This window comes from Echinococcus granulosus (assembly GCF_000524195.1).
Source record: "Echinococcus granulosus chromosome Unknown EG_S00139, whole genome shotgun sequence".
NCBI classification, from domain to species: domain Eukaryota; kingdom Metazoa; phylum Platyhelminthes; class Cestoda; order Cyclophyllidea; family Taeniidae; genus Echinococcus; species Echinococcus granulosus.
In genome coordinates, this window is record NW_020170519.1 from 67970 (window position 1) to 92168 (window position 24199).

The 24199-nt window shown below is 43.7% G+C and overlaps 4 protein-coding genes across 4 annotated transcripts in view; 2 read left to right on the forward strand and 2 right to left on the reverse strand. All coding sequences in view use genetic code 11, as the record gives it.

Annotated features, from left to right (window-relative positions):
• Positions 1-244: 244 nt before the first annotated feature.
• EGR_09247 (tRNA-splicing endonuclease subunit Sen2-1) lies at positions 245-3828 on the reverse strand (the record flags this gene model as incomplete). Its single annotated transcript, XM_024498496.1, is given in 8 exon segments — positions 245-308; positions 325-433; positions 1087-1411; positions 2077-2181; positions 2219-2302; positions 2347-2599; positions 2619-2733; positions 3753-3828. 8 exon segments carry the CDS (start codon positions 3826-3828, stop codon positions 245-247), a joined length of 1131 nt encoding a protein of 376 aa, XP_024347086.1.
• A 162-nt stretch (positions 3829-3990) lies between these two features.
• On the reverse strand, positions 3991-6825 carry EGR_09248 (hypothetical protein; the record flags this gene model as incomplete). The annotated part of the gene is made up of 2 exons (XM_024498497.1): positions 3991-4045; positions 6728-6825. The coding sequence occupies 2 exons, from the start codon at positions 6823-6825 to the stop codon at positions 3991-3993; spliced, it is 153 nt and encodes a 50-aa protein (XP_024347087.1).
• Positions 6826-13601: 6776 nt separating this feature from the next.
• On the forward strand, positions 13602-14972 carry EGR_09249 (Transmembrane protein; the record flags this gene model as incomplete). Its single annotated transcript, XM_024498498.1, has 7 exons — positions 13602-13734; positions 13770-13904; positions 13945-14044; positions 14116-14196; positions 14233-14385; positions 14457-14829; positions 14892-14972. 7 exons carry the CDS (start codon positions 13602-13604, stop codon positions 14970-14972), a joined length of 1056 nt encoding a protein of 351 aa, XP_024347088.1.
• A 6430-nt stretch (positions 14973-21402) lies between these two features.
• EGR_09250 (hypothetical protein) overlaps positions 21403-24199 on the forward strand; it is a gene marked incomplete at both ends in the record, with an annotated part of 3759 nt that continues 962 nt past the window's right edge. The window contains 4 exons of the mRNA XM_024498499.1: positions 21403-21639; positions 22267-22406; positions 22435-22631; positions 23532-23777. Coding sequence (XP_024347089.1) covers positions 21403-21639; positions 22267-22406; positions 22435-22631; positions 23532-23777 — 820 coding nt within the window. The remainder of the gene's footprint in view (positions 21640-22266; positions 22407-22434; positions 22632-23531; positions 23778-24199) is intronic.

Genomic DNA, 24199 nt, shown 5'->3' on the forward strand with positions numbered 1-24199 from the left:
AAGCTTGAATTTAAAAGTATTTACAAAAGAATTACACACAATGTGGTTACCACATCCTGTTATTTTGAGCCCTGCCAATTTAAGCTATGTACGAGTTTTGTACTATTAAAAACTCCCGTGTATCATCTGTCCTCATTGCCATTCTTCTATAACTGGTAGTAAGTGTAGTTTTCGATCATCCATTGAAGGGATTAGATGACAAAGCTAAAGCCAATTCTATTGTCACATCTGTGTCCATTAATGCCTATTCAGACATAGGTAGTGCACCAGGTCTACCTTGAAAGCTGAGATCGCAATCAGCCAGGGTACTATAAAAGAACATACGTCAGTGATGCACGAGATAGCTGAGGGACTGGTGGCATGGCCCGCAGGCCATGCAGCAGTGGCATTGCAGCCACTTCACCGGGACGTGTCTGTGGACTTGAACACTCAGCTAAATAAAACACTGAACCGATGCGGCACAGGAATAAACTAAAAGGCGAACAGTAAGGTTACAGCAAACAACATGGAATTGAAAAAAGTGATAGAAACGTAAATCTATGAGGAAGTGAGTGGAATTAAAACTACACCCTTGCCATTGCTTGACAGCCAAAACCACCACCCACTTTGGGCCATATAGGAGTGGACTACCACCACTGTTCTCAACATGGAGGTGGCATCGTTCGCCCGTACCGCCCTTCCTAAGTGCCACAGCATCATGGATTGGCCAGCCTCCGACAACAACCAACTCAACCCATTCGCGTTAATCCAAAGGCCAATTCGACAGCAATCTGTAGCTAGCTAGTGAGGCAATCATCCAGAATTCACTCGTATCAGTTGGAAGGATTTATTGACATCTCTTCAGATCAATGGAATTGACGGTACCATAGAGGTTATTAATTAAAGGAAGTAAATACTTATTTACAAACAGCACATAAAGCTCTACACAAGATCCGTTGTGCGAGAAAGCAACGTCTCTTCAATTGTATAATTTTTAACCTTCTCCCAAGGCCTTCCTTCGCCTTTCTCCACTGTGGGCGCCGCGATTTCTGCAATAATTAACCTCTAAAATGCAAAAGAGAGCACGACAAATGTATATAATGCAACCTTCAAGCACATTAGCACTAATGTTGAAAGCGTTCACCACCTTGGCAACGGATGATGTGACACGTAGGTGTGCAGCAATATCACGGGCTGAGCGAGTGTTGGATGCCGACATCACAATAACCGCGTAGGCCGCATGACGCAGGCAAGGCGACTCAGCGTAGAGGAGAAAGTCGACACCGCCCAAGGTCAAGGAGGGTCGCACAATCCATCCCCTCGAGCGATAGTACAAATAAGCGGCGTAACGAAAATGAAATGGCGCCAAGGGAGGCTCTGAACTGGGGTTGCTAGGAGAGGAGAGAAGGTCCCAAAGGTGATGGGTGGGTGTCTAAACAGAGCAAAAGGCCAAAAACCAATAATAGAAACAATTTGAAGATTGATCAGTTACTACAATCACAAAAAGAAAAGCTAAAACTGGCTCCCGTCATCTGTGTGAAAGCAAATTCACCCAATCCCTAAACAAATAGATTTAAGGTGCTAATTTATCACCTTCACTGGTGATGGACAAAGAAGCCAAGGGCACGTGATATGCAAATGGAATCAGAATGCGTGGAGCATAGATAGATGGAGACAAAGCGAATGGAGCGATGCATTCAGAGAGGGACATATGGATAGGTGGTATTAGGATGAATAGATGGAAGGAACAAAGCCCAGATAGCTGGATGAGAGTACACGGAGATGCATGAATGAATGAATGGATTCGAGATGGATGGACATTGGATAGAAGAATAAGGAATGTTAGAAGTGGTGGATGGGTAAATACGGAATAAAATTACAAATTTTGCTATATTGAAGAACTCGTAAATAAAGTAGGGATAGCTAAATTAACAAAGGGATGAAAGCTAATAAGGTGCCGGATTAACTAGCTGACATTTTACGCATAGATCACTTGTGGATGATTTGGCAGCAGAAAGTTACACCTGTGAATAAATTTAGTAAACTTAACTTAATAAACTTATCATTTTACCAAAACCCAAACTACCAAACATCTACCTTTCTATTCTTCTCTTCACCACCTTCAATCAGCACTGTCTTTTCAAAGAATTTCTTCGGGATCCTCACCCTTAGCACGCCCAACCCATGCAACAGAAAAAACATCTACACAATCCAGTCAAAATAGTCAAAAACCAGCTACCTCTGTATCGAACAAAAACAACTTCGAGGGACTCGCGCATTCTTTCCTCCTCGCCTCAACTTCTGGTGCATAGCCGTAACAACCCTTGAGGAAGGAGTCACTATTAAGGAGAAAGAGTAAACGCCTACCATTTTTTGCAGAATTTCAATCTCCATTTGGCAATTCGAACCATCAATAACAGCTACTTTGGATGGCTTGAAGGGATCCACCAAAGTTGCCGTGAATACATGGAAGCTATCGTTGCCATTTTGACGAACAAGGGGATAGATTGAATGACGTTGAAATGGTGTATCCTCATCAACACCAACCTTCTTCCGACCCAGAAACACTCCCCTCTGTTTCCGCGCTTCCTCCTCTGTTAGCTTATCCACGAGAAATTTACTGTTGGAACACCGTCTACTTGCCTACAAAATCAGCACATTTAGTCAACATCAGTTTTGCTTTGTACTCCATGAGGAGAGAAATAAACTCCTCCAATTCCTCAGCGGAACAACTTTGAAGGGCGTCTTTAATGTCTGTTTACGAAGTGTTTCTACAACCGATAAGGAATTTTCGCCTCGTTACACAAAATAATAAAATCCAACAACAGAAAAAGGGCGGATGATTTCCTGGCATCATGACTTGAGAGTTACCTTTAGCAATCATATGCATGATAAACAATTATGGGAGGGCAATTCAATAGGTCATGAGCAAAAAACCGGTATGACACATGACTTCAGCCCTCTAGTCATGATTAAGGCTAAGCATCTTTATCAACCTTAAGGACATTCAATCCTACGCAGGATTAACTAACCTAAAGAAAAAACCCAAGACTAACAAAAAGGTCCATGCTGCTGCCACCCGTGCCACCTCTTCCGATGAGATAGTAGCAACCGAACTACTCATTAATTTTCAGTAGACTCCGCAGTCATGGCAACAATCCAGGTTATACCGTAAACTCGATGTTCCATGTACGTTAGTTACGCGGGTAGTGCGTCTGACCTCTGAAATAAGGCAATGAGACTCGTCGAATTACTGTAGGTCAGCTCTGATTTGAACTACTCAACCGATCAGTGGGTGGCCAAGAAGGACATTTAATTCGGTTGCAAAATCAACACCGCAAAGTAGGTGAATACACAACACTTCAGCTCAGACACACCAAATTTAAACAATTTTATTGATTTAGAGAAGCATAGAGCCCACGATGAAATAGCTAAGGAAAGTACACATATACGTGCTTGACAAGCAAGAAAGAAGTTGATAAAACGTACAAAAATTAAGGAAAACTGTATTTCACATAAATGAGCAAACCAGTCATCCTACCAAAAAAAAAACAAATAAGTTCAATTGAATCAGGAAGGCTAGAGTGCAAGTCCATACTCGAATTGAAATGTCACAGCCGAAATTTAGCAAAACCTGCAATAGTAGTGGTGATGAATGAAGGGTCTGCCAAACACTACCGGAATCACTGCTTTTATGTCGTATTGTCGGTGGTGATGGTGGGAAAATGGATTTATGTGGGTTCATTGAAACAGCCTCAGTTGGGATGTCACACCACCTATCATGCTACCAGATGTTCCTGAAGCTAGAGCCATGGTAAGACTTGATAAATCGGGATCAGGACTGGGCATCGCAGGGCCGGCTGATGCTGCGGTCTGGAAGGCTGCTAGCCGTTCAGAGTGAGTAAGTGAACCTCCACTGATCTCAGGTTGTCAGTGATGTCTTCCAGAGGGCAACATTGCAATTTGATAGTGTGACGCGCCTTTAGTTAGTTTGGAGTAGAGTTCTTCAATCTATGCATTCAATCGCTTCGCTCCATGTTCAAACAGACCAGCTTTGTACACGTCCCTACACGGGTAGACAGGAAATACTCAATTAGTTTCAGTTGCCGTAATTATGTCAAACTAAAATATCCCACAAAATCCGTTTCCATCCGCTCCTCACTGTATAGCCTTTTAATACACTGACCCTAGGTATTCCATCAATTATATGTCCACCTTCCTGATGACATGCTTTATTATGTATTCAAAGGCGACGAGGATTCACTATGGAATATTGTCCAAAGCAATTCTCACTCCCACTGTATCACCTCGCACCACCAATAATACCAGTGTAATGTACAAGTTGCTTTCCCTTCAATAAATCCACTTCCAGTCAGGTGCCTCACCACTTTTTCAAGGATGATTCGAGACAATTTTCACGAGGAGACCTGCCTACTTACTGATAATTTATCCAACGGACATGCAGGCTCGCCTAATTCCTGTTTCGCTGGGTCTGACAAAGCGCATAAAAAGGATGAAAAAATAAACATCGGTAATAGAGCAATTCAGGTACACTATTTTTGCTAACAGAGCCACATCCGCACAAAAAAATGATTTAACAGCTTGCGATAACTGTGGTACAACTAAATCCCAAATCACTCCAGCCACCATCCATAATCTTTTCCTCCATCCGTCTATCCCCCTCATTCTACGCGCCAGCTATCAACTGCTAGGTTTGTTGCGATAACTACACTATCAATATTAGTCAACTTCTTGTGATGCTCATCTACATATTAAACAATCCAGTAGCACGTAGCTCATCTTCGAAAGGATGCCGGATGCTAAGGCAGCAGTCACGCCTGTAGGGTGATGGGGAGGTACGGAGTTGACAGCCACCCAAAAGTGCCGATAAATGTCAGTTTTTCGCCAATGTTGACCGCCAATTGCTTTTATAAATAAGTTGTCTACAGCGAAAGCTGCTACCTGTGAAACAACAGCTGCGAAACGACCAAATCCATTTGCTTCATAGGCAGAAATCCGATTTAGTACAAGTAATACAAAGGCTGCATTTCAAAGGTCCTTATGGGGACGGATGGAGTGACCGATAGAACCATGCGTGAACTCAATCGAAAACGAAAGGAAAGTATCGAGAAAGTGTTTTCTTGAACCAAAAGCCTATTTGAAGGCCACCACAATTCTTTCCACACCTCTCCATACTAATTACCCATTGTACACTACTGTCTTGGTAGTATTTCAACATGAGAACACATTTGCAGTCTTACTCACATTTGAAGGATTAAGCGATCCATGTTGGTGAAGTGTAACTAATTATAATTCAAGGTCAGGTCAATATGATTTCAGGAGTATCAGACATAAGGGTACGGAGTGGTGCACGAGAACAACTAACCGCATGCATGCGCCCCACGTCAAATGGGCAATGCCGAATGGACGATGTTCTGTAGCAAGAATGTACTGGACACCAATTGCCTTTCGTAGTAAAATTAGGTTTTAAGGTTTAGACCACAGATTGTTCGTGGAATTAACACAACTTTCCGGTGGCTTTGGTGAATTTAGACATTTTAATCCAAATTCAAAGGACAAGTTTCTCGTAAAATAAGATATCAATGTGTCTACAAAGAGGGTGTTCACGTGCCTACACAGTTTTGAGGCAACGTTATCTAAGAGGTGTCATTTCCCAACGACGACTGGGAACTACAACTTTTGATGGAGTAGGAGGCATCACAAGCACACAACGCTACGCCCAAATACATTTCCGAATGTAATTTCGAAAAATCCCCCGAAATACAGCGTTTTAAGTTCAGCAAGCACTGCAAAATCAGTGGAAACTAATAAATAAAAAAGTAAACTTCATCACTTGTGCCTGGACTTAACAACTAAATTAGGGACGGGTACGCGATCAAGACTAGTAATGCAGTTGCGTAGGAGGACCTTCGCAGCAAAAACTGAAAAGACGTTTAAAGGAGGGATTCAAGCAGACAATCTATCTCACGTATGTGTGGCGGGACAGACGAATAGTTATGAGGAGCATAAAAACCTTTTCTTAGCGTAAAAAATGCAATTAGAAAGATAACCGAGACCAGAAAATTAGGAAAAAAATCACTTTGATAAAATGTTAACCCCATAGTCCAGTTTAATCAGCCTATTCGCAAAAATGGGAACTGGACAAGCATTTTCAGTCTCCTAAACAGTGGCTGCGCTGGTGTGTTCTCCCACAAGAATAGCCGAATCACAACGATGAACGCTAATGATACATAATGTGACTTAGGTAGAAAGCCCCAGACCTTCCAGATGTGACACGTCAGCAATCGCGGGGTTCATTAAAAGAGCAGGCAACATCTACCGATTAACCACCAGGGAAATGACGCAGGCATTAACTCCCGCTAGAGGTGTATTTGTTCTAGAGTAGTTCAAAGCCAACAAAAAGATCGATTTCGAGTTGTTTGGAATAACAGGTTTAATCGCTCCTTGAAAACGTGAGCATATTGAAAATACCCTAATCCTGGAAAAAACGAGTAGGTTTGATCTTTAGAATGTGCGAAAACATAACAAACCGAAAGATGCAAAAAAGAAGATGAACAAAATTCCGACTTACCTCTGGCCTCAAATACTTCACGTTTATGTATGGTAAAATAGCATTCCCAATGCTTCTTGTATATTTATTTGAGAAAGGTGCGCAAATGCATAAACAACCCATTTTTATCAACATTTGGATCAACAAAGAAAAAGCTGCCCATCCTTGAGAACTTACTCTCCCCTGTTCTGTCGTAATACAAGCCAAACGACACTAGAAAACCCCATCGCCATGCAGGAGATGAACCGGTGGGCTAGTTCATTACATATGCGCATGGTGACCTTGAATATACAAATTGACATATTCTTAAAACCCAAAAATTAACAAATAAAAATGACTGAGCGAAAAATAATAGGTTATAGTGACAATAAAAAATTATTAAGTCCAGTAGTTAAATATATTATTTGTGCAAGGAAAAAGGTTAATGAAAGTGTTAATGGTTTGTTCGCCATTATCAAGTTCACCAATGTTTTTGAAGAATTCTACTTCCGTAGTTGCATATTTTTATGTTTGTTCAGATTTTTGAGGTTTATGCACTTATATATTTGAGGTTAAAGACCAGGCTTGACTTTAGAAAGTGCAACAATTCGACTGCAGTTTATGTTCATGCTCACTTTTACGAAATTCCCTAAATTGAATCATCTGGCTGTTAATTTTTTAAGGCTCACTTAATTCCATGATTGCTTAAATTTTTTGGTTGATATGAATGTTTTGGGGGTGGTAATTTTCTTCTACCTTTTTCCACAAATCTTTGCACAGTTAATTCATGGTAAAGCTGCATTGTCCGACTTACTGTAATTTTCGTGCCGGTAGCATACATCGTGTTTATTGAACACCTGGTATTCTGATTTTTTATGGACTTCCACATCGCTAATTTAAAGGCCAGTGATCGGTTTTGTGTTGATCTTTTCTTACTGAAGCGTACAACATAAGACATCAGTTACCACCCACCCCTAAGTTCAGATTTGACACGCTGTGGTATTGGAGGTTGAGCTATAAGCAAAGGAATGGCTTTTTATAGATCTGATACTGTTTGTTTTTAAAGTCATAGCGAATTCTCATGCGTCAGAATTAAGCCAACCAAATTCTTGGATGCCACTGTGGTTGAGTTCTTTTTAGTGGAACTTCGTGTAATTTAATACGAGTTGTAGGCAAGCCTTGCGATGGTATTTAAAACTCTCTTGAACGTTTATCAGTTATTTACCAATAAAAGCATGTTTTACGTGACCTACCACATAAAATCATGTCTACTCGACTTGAATTAGTTCACATACGGTGCAAACGTTATTGTCTACCGGGTATAGGTGTAAATCTAAAAGTCATCTCATAGTAATGCCAAACCATGTATAGTGCATTGATAAACATAAAGTGGAGTTATCTAAAGGCGTGTGTAGTGGTAGTAGTTTCATTCCTTTGCACTAAGTTTTTCGAGGTTTAAAAGAGTATCTAGTAACTACTGACCTATCATTTGCCGTCTTCTGCAAGTCTGATGAAACATCACCAGGTGCCTGCTTTGGAGAGGGTAGGCAGGTATTACGTAAGGAACAAAAGAAATATGCGACGCTAGACAGGACCTGGAACTAACAGGTTAAGTTGGTTCGTTGTCAGGCGCAAGGTTGAACTAACCGAACTAAGTCATTTTCTCGTTACTATTTTCAGTTTGGGCCATATTTAATTGTGCGACTTTAGGAGTTTCTTTAAAGCCATCTGCAAGATGATGACGAGAGGTGTATGATGGAGCTAAGGAAAGGATTTGAGGCGGGTGGGCGCGCCAGTAGATTCTTGACAGTACATCATTTTGGGGTTGATTATTCGGTCGAGTGTGCTCTTAAGACTCATTTGACGGAAGTTTGACTATTTTTGCAGACAGCCGGAGTTAAGGACATGGAGTTGAGAGTACTGGTTCTGCGTCGCTGCTTCCGATCTCATCTCTTTGGGGATGAATGACACTGCTAGCCCATCCATTCCTGCCCTCTATTATGTGGAGTGTGGTGCACCCTGCCCACATTTGCTGCGTTAATGTTACCCATCTTTCTGTGTCACTCAAGTGCCTACTTTTGTCAACTTCAACTAAGTACTTACTATGTAAGTAGTAGATGGCAATCGCCCTCTAAAAGCGTTTGTCCACTTCGAGAGTGTTTGCCTTGTGATGCATCGCTTAGTCTTTCATGTGTCGTAATAGCTTCATTAAAAGTGCCATTCGTGGGTGTGGTTGGCCTCCAAGCCAACTACACAGCATGTAGTGGTAGTGGCGGTGGTGACCATTTGTGAGTTTATGAGTGCATAAGAAAGGGTGGTTTTTTTGAGACATCGTGTGACAACCGCACTTGATGCTGTTTAAAAGACTGATGCAAGCAGTGAGAACGAAAGTGAGTTTATCTATCGTAGACGAGTAAGGAAATGAGTAGTCTGTGCAGCTGACATTGAATACCAGCATTGTATATAACTTGAGCTAGAATGCAGTCATGGTGCACTGCAAAGATTAGGCTTGTCTATAGTTCGGCTAGAGCAAAATGGTACTGCAAACGGAGCATAAAGCAAAGAAATGTCGAAAATGCCTTCAGTAAGAGTTGAAGTGGACCAATCTAGGCTGCTGATGAGCGTTTAAATGCCTTAATTCTAAAAAGCAGCCATTAGTGTAATGGAAAAAGGGAATCACCTGAAAATTGAATTGTTGTTTGTCTTTTGTCCAAGACTGGCAGCGAATGCACTAATCGCTTCAGTTATGCCCCAACCATTGTCTTGTGGGTTCATTGGTCTCACACGATAAGCACTCCCGTGGTTGGCCATGCTTCACCCTCACTCTCCATCACCATGACATTTGTGTGGCGAAAGCCCTTTGTCTTTGTGTCGGCTGCAACCTAGACTGGACCTCTGGGCTGCCTTACATAAAGCACCAGATGATGAGTAAAAATGACCGCATCCTCGGTTGTTTAGAATTCCATCCCACCAAACCTACTTCACATTTGGAGTCAACTTTAAGTAACATGGACCTTTGAGGAATGGTTGCACATTTTCAAATAGTCACATTACTGGTCACTCAACAAGGTCTGATTGAGGGGTTGTCTGTTTATACAATACAAGCACTGCAAAAAGGAGAGGTGAGAAAGAGTTGCAAAGACAGATAAAACAGTGGTGATAATCACAATTGACGTCTTCATCGTCGTTGAGTCCACAGCCAAATAATCACTACTACGGATAGGGGAGGGCACACATCCTGCTTCAGACAACATAGTCAAATCCCTCAAATAAGTGAGACTTTTTTCCAAAGTCTACATCTCAATTGATGTTTAAGTAAGACAACCACTTCTGGCCTAAACTTACCACAGAATAGACTACTGATTGAACGAAGCTGTGTTTTTCGCCTAGGTATCACTACGGGTGGATAAAATGATGCAGAATTATTTCTTTCCGTGCATACTACTTACGTAAGTCAGTATGCAGGTAGGTGGAAATTTCATCGTCTGAGTGATGGACACTTTAACACTTTCCGTGATTCATCGAAAATTTAATGAACAAACTCCGGCCAGAAGAAGGGTCGAAGCTGGACTTGCAGTAGTGAGGAATCTCTTGCTCAAAGCTCATTAAGCGAATTTATTTCCCATGAGTTTTATTACAAAACGTCAGCTTTACTTTGTTGATTAAGTGACAAGACGCTGTTATTTGTTCAGGAAATATATTTTTAGCAACAATAACATGAAGTTTGCCAAAAGAGAAGCTTCCATAAAAGCAGTTTTTAGAGATGTTTATGAGCAAGAAGAAAACCCAGTGGAAACAACTAATATAAAACTTACCAGATTCCAGTAAATACTTAATTTTATCTTTCCTGGATGTGGGTCAATTTTGGCGAAGAGTTAGAAGAAACCGAAGCAAAGATTAAAAAGCTGAAACTCTTTACTGTATACGTGTTAGAAGAAAGAGGTACGAATACGAGAGGAAGTAGAATGCAAAACGCTGTTTAAAGCAGGGGCAAAATAGCAGAATGGAGAAGAAGAACTAGGAGGTACTGCGGCAAAATGATGATAACCATGATAAATAGACAAAGAAGCGGTGAATTTTTCTGCAGTGGAGACGTCAATACTACCTCCTTCACATTAAAAGCCGGTAGCGACGATTTCTTCGGTTATCGTGTAGTTGCCTCATTCTGCATCGTTGCCAACGGACCGCCGTCTTAGTTCAGAAGAGGCGCCAACCAGGCTCGCCTGCTTTATGCCGTTCTTTAAAGCCTACAAAGAGGCATCTGGATGGTGTCTGGTAGTTCATCTGTTGGTTAAGTACTATGTTTATTTACTGGTTACTCATTGCATCGTTTCGTACACGCAGTTGATGACGATGCCTCATCCGGCTGCGGCTTCACATCTTGATGGCGGATATAACCCTCCCACGTTTGTGTAAAAACTTGCCGCCGATCCGTTGATCGTGTTCTGGCCGATAATCACGGACGTAGATGTAAAGGTTTACAATTGTAAGTCAGTCACACCTTGACTCCTCCCTTCTTATTTTGTCTTGTCTCGCAACGACATTAGTTGCATGTCCCTTGGAACAGTTGCGTGCTGCAAGACTATGAAACCACCGCTTTTTTTGGCCCAGCAAAGCTTGCATCTCACTAGCACTTTTGCTGATTATGTTCGGTTTCGTAAGGAATCGTTCGGTGTTGTCTAAATACTATGCCAGTAGAAAGCTTTGTTACCTGTAGACACCCTCTTCATCTCCCCCCATCACCTAAGCTGATCGCCCCTCCCCTCTCCACTGGATTTCTGATAATTGGATGATATAAAGGGTGAAGCTTCCGCTTGCTTATAGCTAGAAGCCCAAATAATCAAATTCGCATAGGCAGGATTGCCAGAAAAAGCCAGAGCAGCGACAAAATCGAGCAGCTGCTCCCGCTGATGTTCCATTAACATCTCGATAGGATCGCTGGAAGTAGACGTCACCGATTATTAGATGCCACTACTAGCAGCATGGGTGGCCACCTTACTCAGCGCACTAGATAGGTAGTGACGATAGGCAAGAACTTCCATTACAGTGTCCTGGCAACGAGCCTTCGCAATCAGGTCAATGTAAACATTGTCCACCGACTCCACAGAGTACGGCCTGTAATTGTAGTGTACTTTTAGCCAAGCCTTTAGATGCCACCGGTTTGGTGCCTTCTCGCCCTGATGCAAATTTTCATTGACTGGAGATAAAAGGAACGCTGATCCTTCAAGTAGACCAATCCAGTGGTGGAAGAGACATCTTGGTGTCCCTCTTCATCGGCAACTTGGGTGTCCTATGCGCCAGCCGTCTATAGCCGTAAGCTAAATGAAGGAAAGAAAGGAAGAAAAGAAGAGGTAGAACGGAGGTGGAGGCGAGTGAGAACGCAAACATTATCTCGAAGTAAGGTTAAAAATGTCTTTAGTACTGAGTAAAAGTAAAGGTTATCGGGGTGACGATGCAAAAGGCATCTTGTCTTCTACGTAAGCCATACAAGAGGGACTAATCTCTGTGCTACATTTCGTTAAGATGCATGGAAATCTGCTTGTCTATTTATTCCATGAAGTACCTTTTTAATTTATTTCTAGTATGCTGAGTAGTGCGTGCGCAATCAGTAAGCGGACTCGGAGCATCACATTCAATCAAATAACTTGCGACTCTTAGGTAGCGCACAAATGAGGAGAAAGTATTCGCCCTCCTCAGACCGTGCATAACCCACCTGCCCTCCTCCTCTATCCTGTTGTTTTTGCACAGAGCTGGCCTTGCAAGCGGGTGCCACACGATGATAAGGAATACATGTCACTCAGCTAATGTCACTAATAATTCCACTGCGAAGGTGTTACATTAGCCAAAAAGAAGACCTTACAAGCGTGTTACACCTTGCCGTTAGAAACCAGCATTGCCTCATTTTCATGCTCAATAAAACCAGCAGTTCAATTTTGGTGTTTATATCGTTGTTATGCTTAGGCATAGATTTCCCCCAAGTGTGGCGATTCGGACCAGAAATAGTCCCCATTGCCGATGTCTCCTTCCATTAAGATCATTTATTTTCTCATCAAGAGAACCGTCATTCACCTAGTTTATCTCCTTACTCTTCATCTCCTTCTTTGAATCTCTCATCGCGTTTTTCCCTGTCCCCTTTGCGGCGCCACTCCCTCCTACTTAATGTGCGCCTCTTTCTGCCCAATCGTATTCATCAGACATTTCAGTTATTCCATTACTCTTCTCGGCTACCCACTTTTCTTTTTCTATCAAGGTTAGCGACAGTAGAGTCCAAGTTGAACGTCTTTAAGGTGCAAAGAAATTAAGCATTTGCTAGGATCTGATAAATTTCGTATAGAATGTTTCTGTAAAATCCCCAGCTGCACAACCATCTGCCCAAACTGCTGGGCTGTAGATACTATTTTGGCAATCTAAATGGCATTGATGTTAGAAATGCCTTCCTTGAGTGTAAATAAGGACAGCTACAAGTAAGCTAACAGAAAGGTGGCAGAAAAGCAGACAAAGCACTTCAGCATTTCGACCGTGAGCTCAAGTGTGCGGTCGAATCACGACTCGTTGTGCATCGACTGCTCTACCGCATTTATAAATCAGATGTCAGCGAATTGAAAGCCTGTTTATCTTCAACAAATTATACAACTCGAAGCAAGCAACTGTTGTTACAGCCGACTCATTTTCAATGCTTAGCATTTCATTAAATTGCCCCTGCACATCTGTGTGATAGTAATATGGAAACATAGGGGAAAAACTCCACTGGTAGCTGCCAGAGTTACATAAAGTATGCAGATAACAAGGCTCGCCTATCTGTCTGCCATTTCACATTCCCTCCCGTTACAGTCACTGCCTGATCTCAAGGTTAATCCGATCATTAGTGCATTAAACGTTGTCGTATTATTAAATCTCCAGACTAATCCCAAACACGTGATCGCGGCCATGTCATGTGGCCTAATCTGACCTCTGCACATGACAAATTTCAGTTAGCTAGGCTATATATTAAGCAGAGTTCAGACCATTGGTAATATAGAGCTGGTGCCATCTCAACGGACTTTGCTTTACTTGTTGCTCTGTACGTGTAACAATGAATAATGCTACGAATGTCGATATCTTCGCCAAGCTGAATACTCCCACAGGGGGTTGGGCGGCTATTTTCGTGTGTGCTATATGTTTTGGCACCAATCTCATACCCATTAAGAAGTTCAAAATGGGGGATGGTAGACGCAGCGTTGGTTCTAAGTCACTTTTGTAGGTCTAGGTTGTCAATGGCTCATGTGCAATGGAGTCCTGATCGTTGGGATTGCGGTACAGTTGATCGTTGGTACTCTTTACAGAGTTCCCGTGTTTTATCCTCTCGCTATGGTTGGTGGAGCTCTTTGGGCTGCTGGTAAGTTAGTTATTAAGGAACGCCACAGTCCTTTTGTCAGGAAATTCCCTGACTGTGGTCATCATCGAATCGATTGGCCTAAGCCTTAGCACCCTAATTTGGTCAACCGCCAACATGCTCTTTGGCTTTACCACCAGTCGGTGAGTCTTCAGACCTGCTTAACAGTTAGGGCGTTCCGCAACATTACCACTTATGTCACCCTTAATTATAGGTTCGGTGTCTTTGGAATCCCACCTAAAATACCTTCAAGACCGGTTATGAATTACGTCGGAGTTGCGATTGCAGTTATAAGGTAGATGGACTAAAATACGCCATCATTAATAGATAGTGTTGCACTCTGTGTCGTTATTAAACCTTCTGCAGATAAGATATCCGACAATGAAGAAGGCAACTCAAATCTGGATGTTGAAGGTGGACATAAATGCTGCCCCTGTGGCTGTGTTCTGATCCAGCATCTACCCGCTGGTTTTCGACGTGCCCTGTTAGTTAATTCCTATCTTTTTAAACTTGGATGAAGAGGTGACTTAAAGTGTTCATCTTCCACCTCACTAGTGGAGTCTTTCTCGCCATTGTGGCTGGTTCCATCTATGGAAACACCTTTATTCCCACTATCTACATTCAGAGTATGGTAAAGGGCGCCAGTCAAGCTGGCTTGGACTACGTTTTCGCCTACTTTGTGGGAATCTGGTCGGCTTCTACCATCATCTTTGTGGTCTATGCTCTGGTGAAGTGCAACCGACCCTGGTTCCCAGCTAAGCAGGCAATTCTGCCGTCCATTCTTAGTGGCATTCTCTTTGGTCTGGCCCAGTCCTCATGGTTCATCGCTAATGTTGCTCTGGGTGAACCTATCACATTTCCCATTGTTTCTACATGTCCGGCGCTCATTGCTACGTTGGTGGGTGTAGTCGTTTTTAGGGAGATCAAGGTTTGTTATCATTATCTACCCACCCTTGAATCTTAACCTTCATTTTCTCTCTTAATTTTAAGGGCAAGCGCAATCTTATTATCCTCTGTGTCGCAATGTGTGTTACAATAACTGGGCTCCTTCTCAACGCTTTTGCTCTGTAAAAGCAATGGCTTCTGTAGCATTATATTGCTGACTATAGTAAGGAATTCAAATATTTTTCTTTTTCTCAGAATTGACTTGGATTCGTTGGAAAAACTAAGCCAAAATGTTTACTTTAATGCCAAAAATGCATTTTTAGTGCTATTAGACCTCGAAATCTAAATTATGTTGTTGCGTAGAAATTGTAATAAAGTAAACACTTTAAAATGCTGTTTTTGTTGATTTTTGAGTCTTCATGATGGTAGGAAGGGCCATGGTCACGTCACTTGTGTCAAGAGCAGGCCCTTAACAATTTTGCCTCAACTTTCGATGTAGTTCCCTGAAATGCAGGAAGATCACAAGTGTATGGTCTTCTTTGCACGTAATTATCATAAGGTGTAGGTAGACTCTTGCAAAAAAACACCTTTTTCTTTTCTACTAATTTTGGCTAGTTCCGATTCTTTTAGAAATTTGGTCAATTTGAGTTGGTTCAACTCAATTTGTAGAATATTTCTAATAAATATGCATCCAGTTTAAAGGTTCAGAAGGAGAGCGTACCACCCAGGAATTGCATGAAGGTTAGTTTTGATGATAATTCACTTAAAAAACGGAGTGCATTATGTTTAAAAGGGCCCTCTGGTGCTACCAACAGGATGGGATATTTTCTATTGACGTAGTACTCCTAGCCTGGGATCGCAAAACAGGTTTCATCAGTTCTTGACATGAGAAACAAAGAGATGGTGGAATAGTCGTGGTGGGAACAAAGCAAAGCAAAAAACATCAAACTGCTGATTTTTTATCATCAATTTTGTGCCTATTATAAGACTTTGCCATTCATTGCAAAGTACATTTTGGCTGATTTCTGATAAAAATGGTCTTTGTATTTCTCCACTTACCTCATACTAATAAAACGCGCATCACTGTCCATAAGGCTGAGGTCGCATTGTGTTTGGTGCATAGCTGAAAGCCAGGCATTTCCAATCAAGACCTATCTACTTGATGTGATATACCCCAAATTTTATGCTTTCTTATTGCAGAGTAAAAGCTAGTCAATCAGTCAAAAAAGTGCCTTTTAAAGTGGAATAGCAAAGCAAATCTTAACTAGACTCTGAAATACGTATAGAACAGCCAATAACACTTCTTTGGTTTTTTATTAAAAAACGAGAAAACTTAAAAAGCCTCTCATAATATGTTAATTTTCAAAATGACCTCCATTCGGTTTGCTGTTATGCCTATACTAAACGCAAACCTTGCTGCAAATTCCGGCTTTCAAGGTGTTTTTGTTTCTCAAATAAACTTTAACTATCTCGTTTTACATAAGAACTGCTCAACCTACTTCTCATATGATTGTCAAATGTAAATGTCAAGAATAGGACGTAAGCACTTCTAGTACGAATTAAAGTAGGGAAATTTGAAGGTTGATGGTGAGGATGAGGTAGTATTTGCCTCCTCTCATCCTAAAGACAAAACTGTTCCATGTGTAACCCTTGTTGTGTAACGTAAGGAGACCTAAACCTTAGTTCTGTGTAAGAATATGCTTTTATTCCTACTAATTTAGTTGTCCTGACTATTAAAACAGAAGAAAAGAAGATTATGGGTTGCGTCATATCAAGTGGATAAATCTGAGCTGTCAGTTCAATATAGGAGGTTTTTTAATCTCTACTGGCTAACTCACGCATTGTTGACGTGGATTCTGTTTATTCTAAGTCACGAATCCCTGAATTACTCTGCACCCCTTTATTTCCTAACTTGTAAATCTTTTACACCTACTCTCCTTCTTTAGGAAACATCGCAAAAGATTTTTAGTCATTATTTGAATGCATCAAAACTTTTCGGATTGTGCCATAAATGCGGTTTCAGTGAAATTATGCGAGAGGCATCCGAGCCAAGGAGAAATTCTAGATTTGACTATCAAAAGACTTCAAGCAGAAAACGTTGCTGGAACACCTAATCACGGTGAGGCACTGGAGTGGCTTAACCTATTGATGGCCATCAGTTGTGGGCTTTATTATGTTGGCTTCCAGTTCACGCCGATAATCGTCATTTCTGGGGACAATTAGCACTTTGAACGACTGTTTGTCTCTTGGACGTTTTGCTGTTTTCGTGAATACGGGGAATGACTATATGGATCTGGAACTTACAAGAATTACAGCAAAGTGCCTTTCTACTTACAAAATGAATTTTAATGCCGCCACCAACACCGAGGCCTGAGTTAAACGCAGAGAAAATGAAAAGCAGCGTATAAAATTTAAGTAGTATCTCAATTGTATGCGTTGCTAAAGCCAGTGAATGGTACGGAAGCTGTATCAAAGTGACAGCGAAAGTGTTTATTCTTCCTGAGACATCACCCTTAAAATTGCTGCTGTCACAGGTTCTCACTGCTGCAAACGATTACCTATTGCAGAAATGATCTTTCAAATCAAAAAAATTAGGTTCTTGTAGAATAACGAGCGAATCGAATCCTAGAGATTGGTAGATGAGATAATTCAACACAACGTACAGAATCCTGACTCAAGAGACACATAATGGCAGTCTTTTGAAGCCTTACAGACTTGCAGGTTCCTCAGCCAGTTGGGCGGCTTGCAGGTGATGGTGTAGAACGCGTACTCTCGTATCCTCCCATGGCACGTCCTCTGAACAGTTTGGCAGATATTTAGGGTGAGTTCACTTTCCGATGCAAATTCCCGTCCAACAGATCACCAACTCTAGTTGCTTCTTCATTTTCCGCAGACTCTATGTTAACTTTAGTCCTTCGGCTAGGGGATGAGTGAGTGCTCCTAGTTGATATCATGCTCTTGATGCAAGCATGAGTGTAAAGCGAGGTTAAAGTCCTAGCTTCTTTCTCAGAAATCATCAATTTCCTTTGACTTTGCATTAAAGTTGAGAGCTTGGACCGATCCATCAGATCTTGTTGAAAATGCTACAGATATTCTTCCACTTCCGTACTTAATGCCAACCACGTGGAAAGATAATCATTTTCTCTGCATCGTGAAATGAAACAAACATCTTCGATAGATAGTTTACTCCCAGAAGTTTGGTAATATGCTTCTTCCGTAGTCGAGTTTAGAGTGAAGCGACTGTAGGTAGAGGGGAGGAGAAAGGAATGCATGTTTGCTCATGATTATACCCTTCCTTGCTCAATGATTTAGAAACCGAAGCATGCTTTGAAGGGAGATGCCTATTCGCTGCATTCTTGATCTGCAATCTCTTGTTGCCTAGCTGCTGACTCCTTTAGCTTGCTATTGTCTAATGAAAAAGGCAAAAAAAATAGTAGTTTAGATATAGTGATGACATTTAAAGACAAATTAAAGAAATTTCTACTAACCATTTTCATAGAAGCAGGTGTGATTTTAGAATTCACTTATACTATCCTCTTTTATGTTGTCTCATTTATCTAAGCTGTAGCATTCAGCTAAAAGCACTTCTGCCTCCCCGACTCCTACTCCCTTTAAAATCAGTCCTTAAAAACCGGTTATGAGCCAAAGGACAATGAATTGCCACCGAAATAATACAATTTCGATGAGAGTATTGAAGCCAAAAAAGTAGTTTGTATCATGGAAGAGGAAGTTATTGGTGGTGGCATTATACTGAGTGCAATAAAAAGAAGAGGGGAAGATATTCAGTTTCTATTCATTTTAAGATGAACCTGATCATTTGCCACGTCAGTCAAGAGTCGAAATTCAGTTGGAATTAACCCAGCTCAAGAGGCTCAGTAAAAAGTTCCAAGGGTTTCTGCTTAAATATAACAGTTCTAAAATATACAGTCCTTCCCATCTTGATCTTTGCAAAGGATAACAGTCAGTGGCTGTATATTTTGCTTTTAAAGTTCGAAGCATGCCAACTCACTAAAGAATGGTGGGGAGAAAAGACATGCCAGCTATGAGATGGCCATGTTCTGCTCCTAGCAAATCAGTTAACTTCTGCGATGAGTTATAAGGGAAAACCTGTTTTTCGAAACACGGCGGAGAGACTGTGAGTGCAGGGATAGAGTCGAATATGGGCGATTTGCCGCTCTAAATGGTTTGTGCATCAACTGGTGTGACCCTTAAAGACAAAAAATAAAGTAAATTGTGACCTTACTGAAGAGGAACATGACTAGTTCGGATATAGTCTCAAAAGACACTTTTGAATCTTATGAGATTCATATTCATTCAAAAATATTATAAATATTCGAATATTAGGAAAGCCAAGCTAGCATTTTCACCACAAAAGTTGCATTTGGAAATGCAAAAATTCAACGTCTAGGTGGTGCGTAACAGCCAAGTTTAGGTAAAAGATACATTTGACACTTTACCATTACGGTCACTAGGAAGGGAGAAAGACTTAAACAAACTCAATTCGTTTTACAGATCACTTTCCTTTCCGCAGAAAGGCAGCTATCTCGATATTAAAGACTGATGTCAATGGACGTCAATTGTAATAATTTTACACTACTATTGAAGTCAAGGAGATCCTCTAAACGTGGACAAAGAAGTGCAGCATGCAGGTTCTCTTTAATCTTCGACAGTAGACCGACACCTATGAGAACCTCGTTCGTGCAGGTACCTTATTCGGCAAGAATCCTCCTACCATCCAAGTACAAATTTCGGTCCAATCCTGGCATTCTCCCTTGTGGTGTTGATAGCGGAAGCAGCAGAAGAAAGGATAAATATTGAAAGCTGCACTTTCACGGTGCTTAGGTGCCATAAATGAGCTTCACCTTGGCTTCTTTCTCGAAATTACACTGCAAAACCCTTAATTTTAGGGAATGATTTTATCAAATTGGGTGCCTGTTAAGTTACTCAACTATTCTCCTGTAACAACTTTAACACACTAAAAATGGTAATGAGTTTTCTGCACTTATCTAGTTTTATTAATAATAGGTGCGTTGGTGCACTATAGTGCGTTCAAGACCCTTTACTCCTCAGAATGAACGACCTTACCTGACCTTGATAAGAAATTCCGAAAATAAACTTGCTTCTATGCGATCTCCAAGTTTCTTCTAATTTTTTGTATTCCTAGATCTCAATTCCTTGTTGCTGAGCGCTTTCACCCAATCATGCTGGGGACAATTTTTCATCAGTGGTAAAAATGGAAGGCGATATGCTTTCAAATGATTGAGTTAAGCATTTTGACTCTAACCGGGCTATATATTATTTGTTACAGTTATTTTGCTGATGAGGCAGCGACATTAAAGGTCATTTACGACAACTCAATGGCGTAGCATAAAAATAAAATAACACCTTTTTCATGTTTGCTACCAGCATTACATGGACCTGTCGCGTCAACTCTCTTACCTGAGGTCACATGTCAAATAGAGGTGACATTTAGCCTTTACCAGAGCAGTAGCAGTCGATTACAACGACTCATGCGCTGTAAAGAGATTTTGGACACAAAAACAGGTACCGAATCTGCTCTATTTTTGGATTACTTTTAGTCTGGTGCGGAACATTAATGGCAACTAATGTCGCATCAGAACACTAATGTATCTGGGCTGTGACGATGAATTTTTCCTATGAGACTCCAGTCGTGAACATGCGAAGGGAGAAAAGTGTTGCCAAAATAATCAAAATTCATTGTAAAAAGTGGTGCGCATAAATGATCTACTCTTAAGGATTAATGGCAAATGCACCCAGATCGAAAAATTACCATTATACAGCTGGTTTGTAAAAAGTTAATGAATTTACGTGCCTATGGGGAAAGGAGTATTTTACACAGGCATATTGGTTTATAAAATGCACAAATGAGTCTTGTTATTTTTGATATACAGAAAATCATGCGCCCTCCTCTCCTCCCCTCTTGCGCTTCTTCGTGAGAGTGAGGGGTGGGGTGGTGAGAGTGCAGGTTGACGCTCGTGGTTGGTTTGTCTGGCGTTGGCCTGCGGATGCGGCGCGAATGCTTACTTCTTAGAGGGACAAGCGGGAGAAGCCGCGCGAGATAGAGCAATAACAGGTCTGCGATGCCCTTAGGTGTCTGGAGCCGCACGCGCGCTACAATGACGGTGTCAACAAGTGAGACCTTCTGTCCCGAGAGGGTTGGGCAAACTGGTCAATCACCGTCGTGACAGGGATCGGGGCTTGGAATTGTTCCCCGTGAACGAGGAATTCCTAGTAAGTGCAGGTCATAAGCTTGCGCTGATTACGTCCCTGCCCTTTGTACACACCGCCCGTCGCTACTACCGATTGAATGGTTTAGTAAGGTCCTTGGATCGGCGTCATTGTGGCGATTGCCGGAAGGTCATTGCCCTGCAGTCGCTGAGAAGACGACCAAACTTGATCATTTAGAGGAAGTAAAAGTCGTAACAAGGTTTCCGTAGGTGAACCTGCGGAAGGATCATTACACGTTCCTCATGTGCCTGTAGACAGTCCTACCCAATCGGTGGGTAGCTGGCTGGCCTGCTGTTAGCGCTGACGGCGGTGGTTGGTGCTGTCGCTACCGTAAAATCTGTCATGTATCGTGGTTGTTATCGCTGCGATGGGGTGCCTGGTCTGCCTTCAACCTGCAATTAGAAATCGGGTGTGCCCGTCTCGCGCTGCATTGCTGCAACTTGTGCCATTTGGTGGTGGTGTGACAGATGCTGCTGTTGTAGTGGCACGAGGCCGGTCCATGCCGGGGCGGCAGAGGAGTACACATGCATGCGCGTGTGTGCAAGGCATAAGACTCCTGGATCGCTGCGGTGGCGGCAGTGCCAGTGCTGATGCTGGTAGTCGCGTGCGTGTCCACGCCCTGTCATGTGTCGTGTTATCAGGCTGTGGTGTTACGTGAGTGGCCGCTGCGTGTGCTGCTGTGTTGCGTTGCTTTATGCTGCGGCCGTTGTTGTTGACTCCTTAGCAGACGTGACTGGGGCGTGCAGCAGTACAGACATCATGTCTCCCGCCGCCTTAGTGGTGGTGGTGCTGGCATGTGGTGGTGCAAAGGTGCTCTGTAGCTGTAGCGCGGGTTAGTGGTACTCCATGCATTCTACACGAGTGTGCGTTTGAGCTGTTGCACGGTTTTGTGTGGTGACCGCTGCTTCCTGCGTGCCTGCCTGCGCGTTCGCTCGGAGTGTGGGTGCGTGGGTGGATAGGTGGGCGGATGGCGACAGTTGCACGTGCGCGGTGCGCCGAGACTAGAGCTGCTGTGAGTCATGAGGACTGCTGCTCCTTGTAAGCTGTACGGCTTGTCAGTCTGATAAGCGGGTGGATGGGCGACTGTGTCAACCAACGGAGTAGTTCACTAACTGTGCGCGGTGGATCACTTGGCTCGTGCGTCGATGAAGAGTGCAGCCAACTGTGTGAATTAATGTTAATCGCAGACTGCTTTGAACGTCGACATCTTGAACGCATATTGCGGCCATAGGCTTGCCTGCGGCCACGTCTGTCCGAGCGTCGGCTTATAAACCATCACTGTGTGCAACGAGCGGTGGCTGGGGAGAGTGCCGTGCCGTCCCGTGCCGTGGCGCGCGGTGGGTGGAGCGTGTGCCGGTTGGCTGGCTCACGGTGCGGACTGGCGTGGCTTCCACACTAGGTGTGCTGGCGCTGTCGAATCCGGTGGCGTGGAGTTTGCGGTTGTGCTGCTGCAGCGACTGCAGTGCGGTCAGCCGTTGTACTGTGCTGTGGCGTTGATGCGCGTGTACGCCAGTTGTGCCAGTAGGTTGGCGGGTGGTGATGCGGTTGCAGTCTACGCAGTCCACGGACCGTGGCCCAGTGTGCGGATGGGCAGGTGTATGTGTGTGTGTGTGTAGGTGTGAGCACGTTGCACACGTTATGTGGATTGTGGATGCTGGGGTGGGTGGGGCGTGCTTTCTTCTCTCGGCCGCCGCAGGCACTTGCATCGTTATGCTGCGTTGCACGTGTAATGCGATGGGTGGGAGGGTGCGCGTCACGCCCCGCCTCGCCTAGCCTTGCCTTGACTCGTTTTCTGACCTCGGATCAGTGGTGGGTACCCGCTGAACTTAAGCATATCAATAAGCGGAGGAGAAGAAACCAACCAGGATTCCCTCAGTAACGGCGAGTGAAGAGGGAGAAGCCCAGTACCGAAGCCTGCGGCAGGTTTGTCGGTAGGCCATGTGGTGTGTGGGTTGGCTGGCGGGACCGCCGCTCCACTCCAAGTCCAGCATTGAGTATGGTTGTGAGTGAATTTGGCCCATAGAGGGTGATAGGCCCGTAGGAGTGGAGGCTCAGGCAGGTGAGGCGGTTCACCAGGCCGGCTCAGGAGTCGGGTTGTTTGAGATTGCAGCCCAAAGTGGGTGGTAAACTCCATCCAAGGCTAAATACAGGCACGAGTCCGATAGCGGACAAGTACCGTGAGGGAAAGTTGAAAAGTACTCTGAAGAGAGAGTAAAGAGTGCGTGAAACCGCGCGCAGGTAAGCGGGTGGCGTCAAGCTGCTAGCCGGGAGGACTCAGCTGGCTGCAGTGTAGTGTGCGCGCCTAGTGCGTCGCCGTTAATGGGCCGGAGAGAGGCGGTGGTCTGCTCCTTGTAGAGGAGCTGGGGCATGACTGCGATCGCGGGCCACTGTTTCTCCTTCACCAGGCCGCCGTCTATTCTCTCTGTTTGTCTGTCTGTCTATCCATCCGCCTGTGTGTCCACCTATCTCTCCTGCGGTGGGTGGACTGGTGGTTAGGTAAGTGGGTGGGTGGGTGGGTGCGTGAATATGCGGAGGGCGGGGTGGAATGGGTGGTCGGTGGATCCGAGGTTGCGGTCTGTGCTATGCGTGTCGGACGGGCGCCGGAGCATGCCACTCGTCTGTGGGCCTTGCAGTCAGTGCACTTTCTCCGTGGCGAACACCACGACCGGTGGGATTGCCAGTCTGCCGTGGTCGAGTCGTGCCCGGCTGGTAGTCCTTCTCCTCCACCTCCTCGCTCGATTGGTCAGTTAGTTGGCTTCACCGCTGACTGGCTGGCTGGCTGACCGACAGGTGGGTGGGATGGATCAGGTGGGCGCGATCGCGGATAGGTGAGTGGACGGCGCGGTGGTGCTCCAGGTGCTGCTGCGTGCTATCGTGCGCTTCCTGTCAACGAGTTACTGTTGTCTGCTGTGCTGTGACCGCACTGTTGGTGGCTCGGCGGGCTGCGGTGGTGTAGGTGACTGTGCAAGGCATCGGTTTTATCCGCCTCATTCGTTCGTTCGTTCGCTTTTTCGAATCCACGAGCGGTTAGGGTATCCGGCGCGCACGTCACAGGTGCAGGGGAGTGGGGCGCGCGGCTGTTTATCGGCGGGGGGCGTGGCTGCTGTGTTGCCTGCAAGGTGCGGGTTTGCCGGTGGTCCGTCGTCGCGTGTCGTGATGAGCGG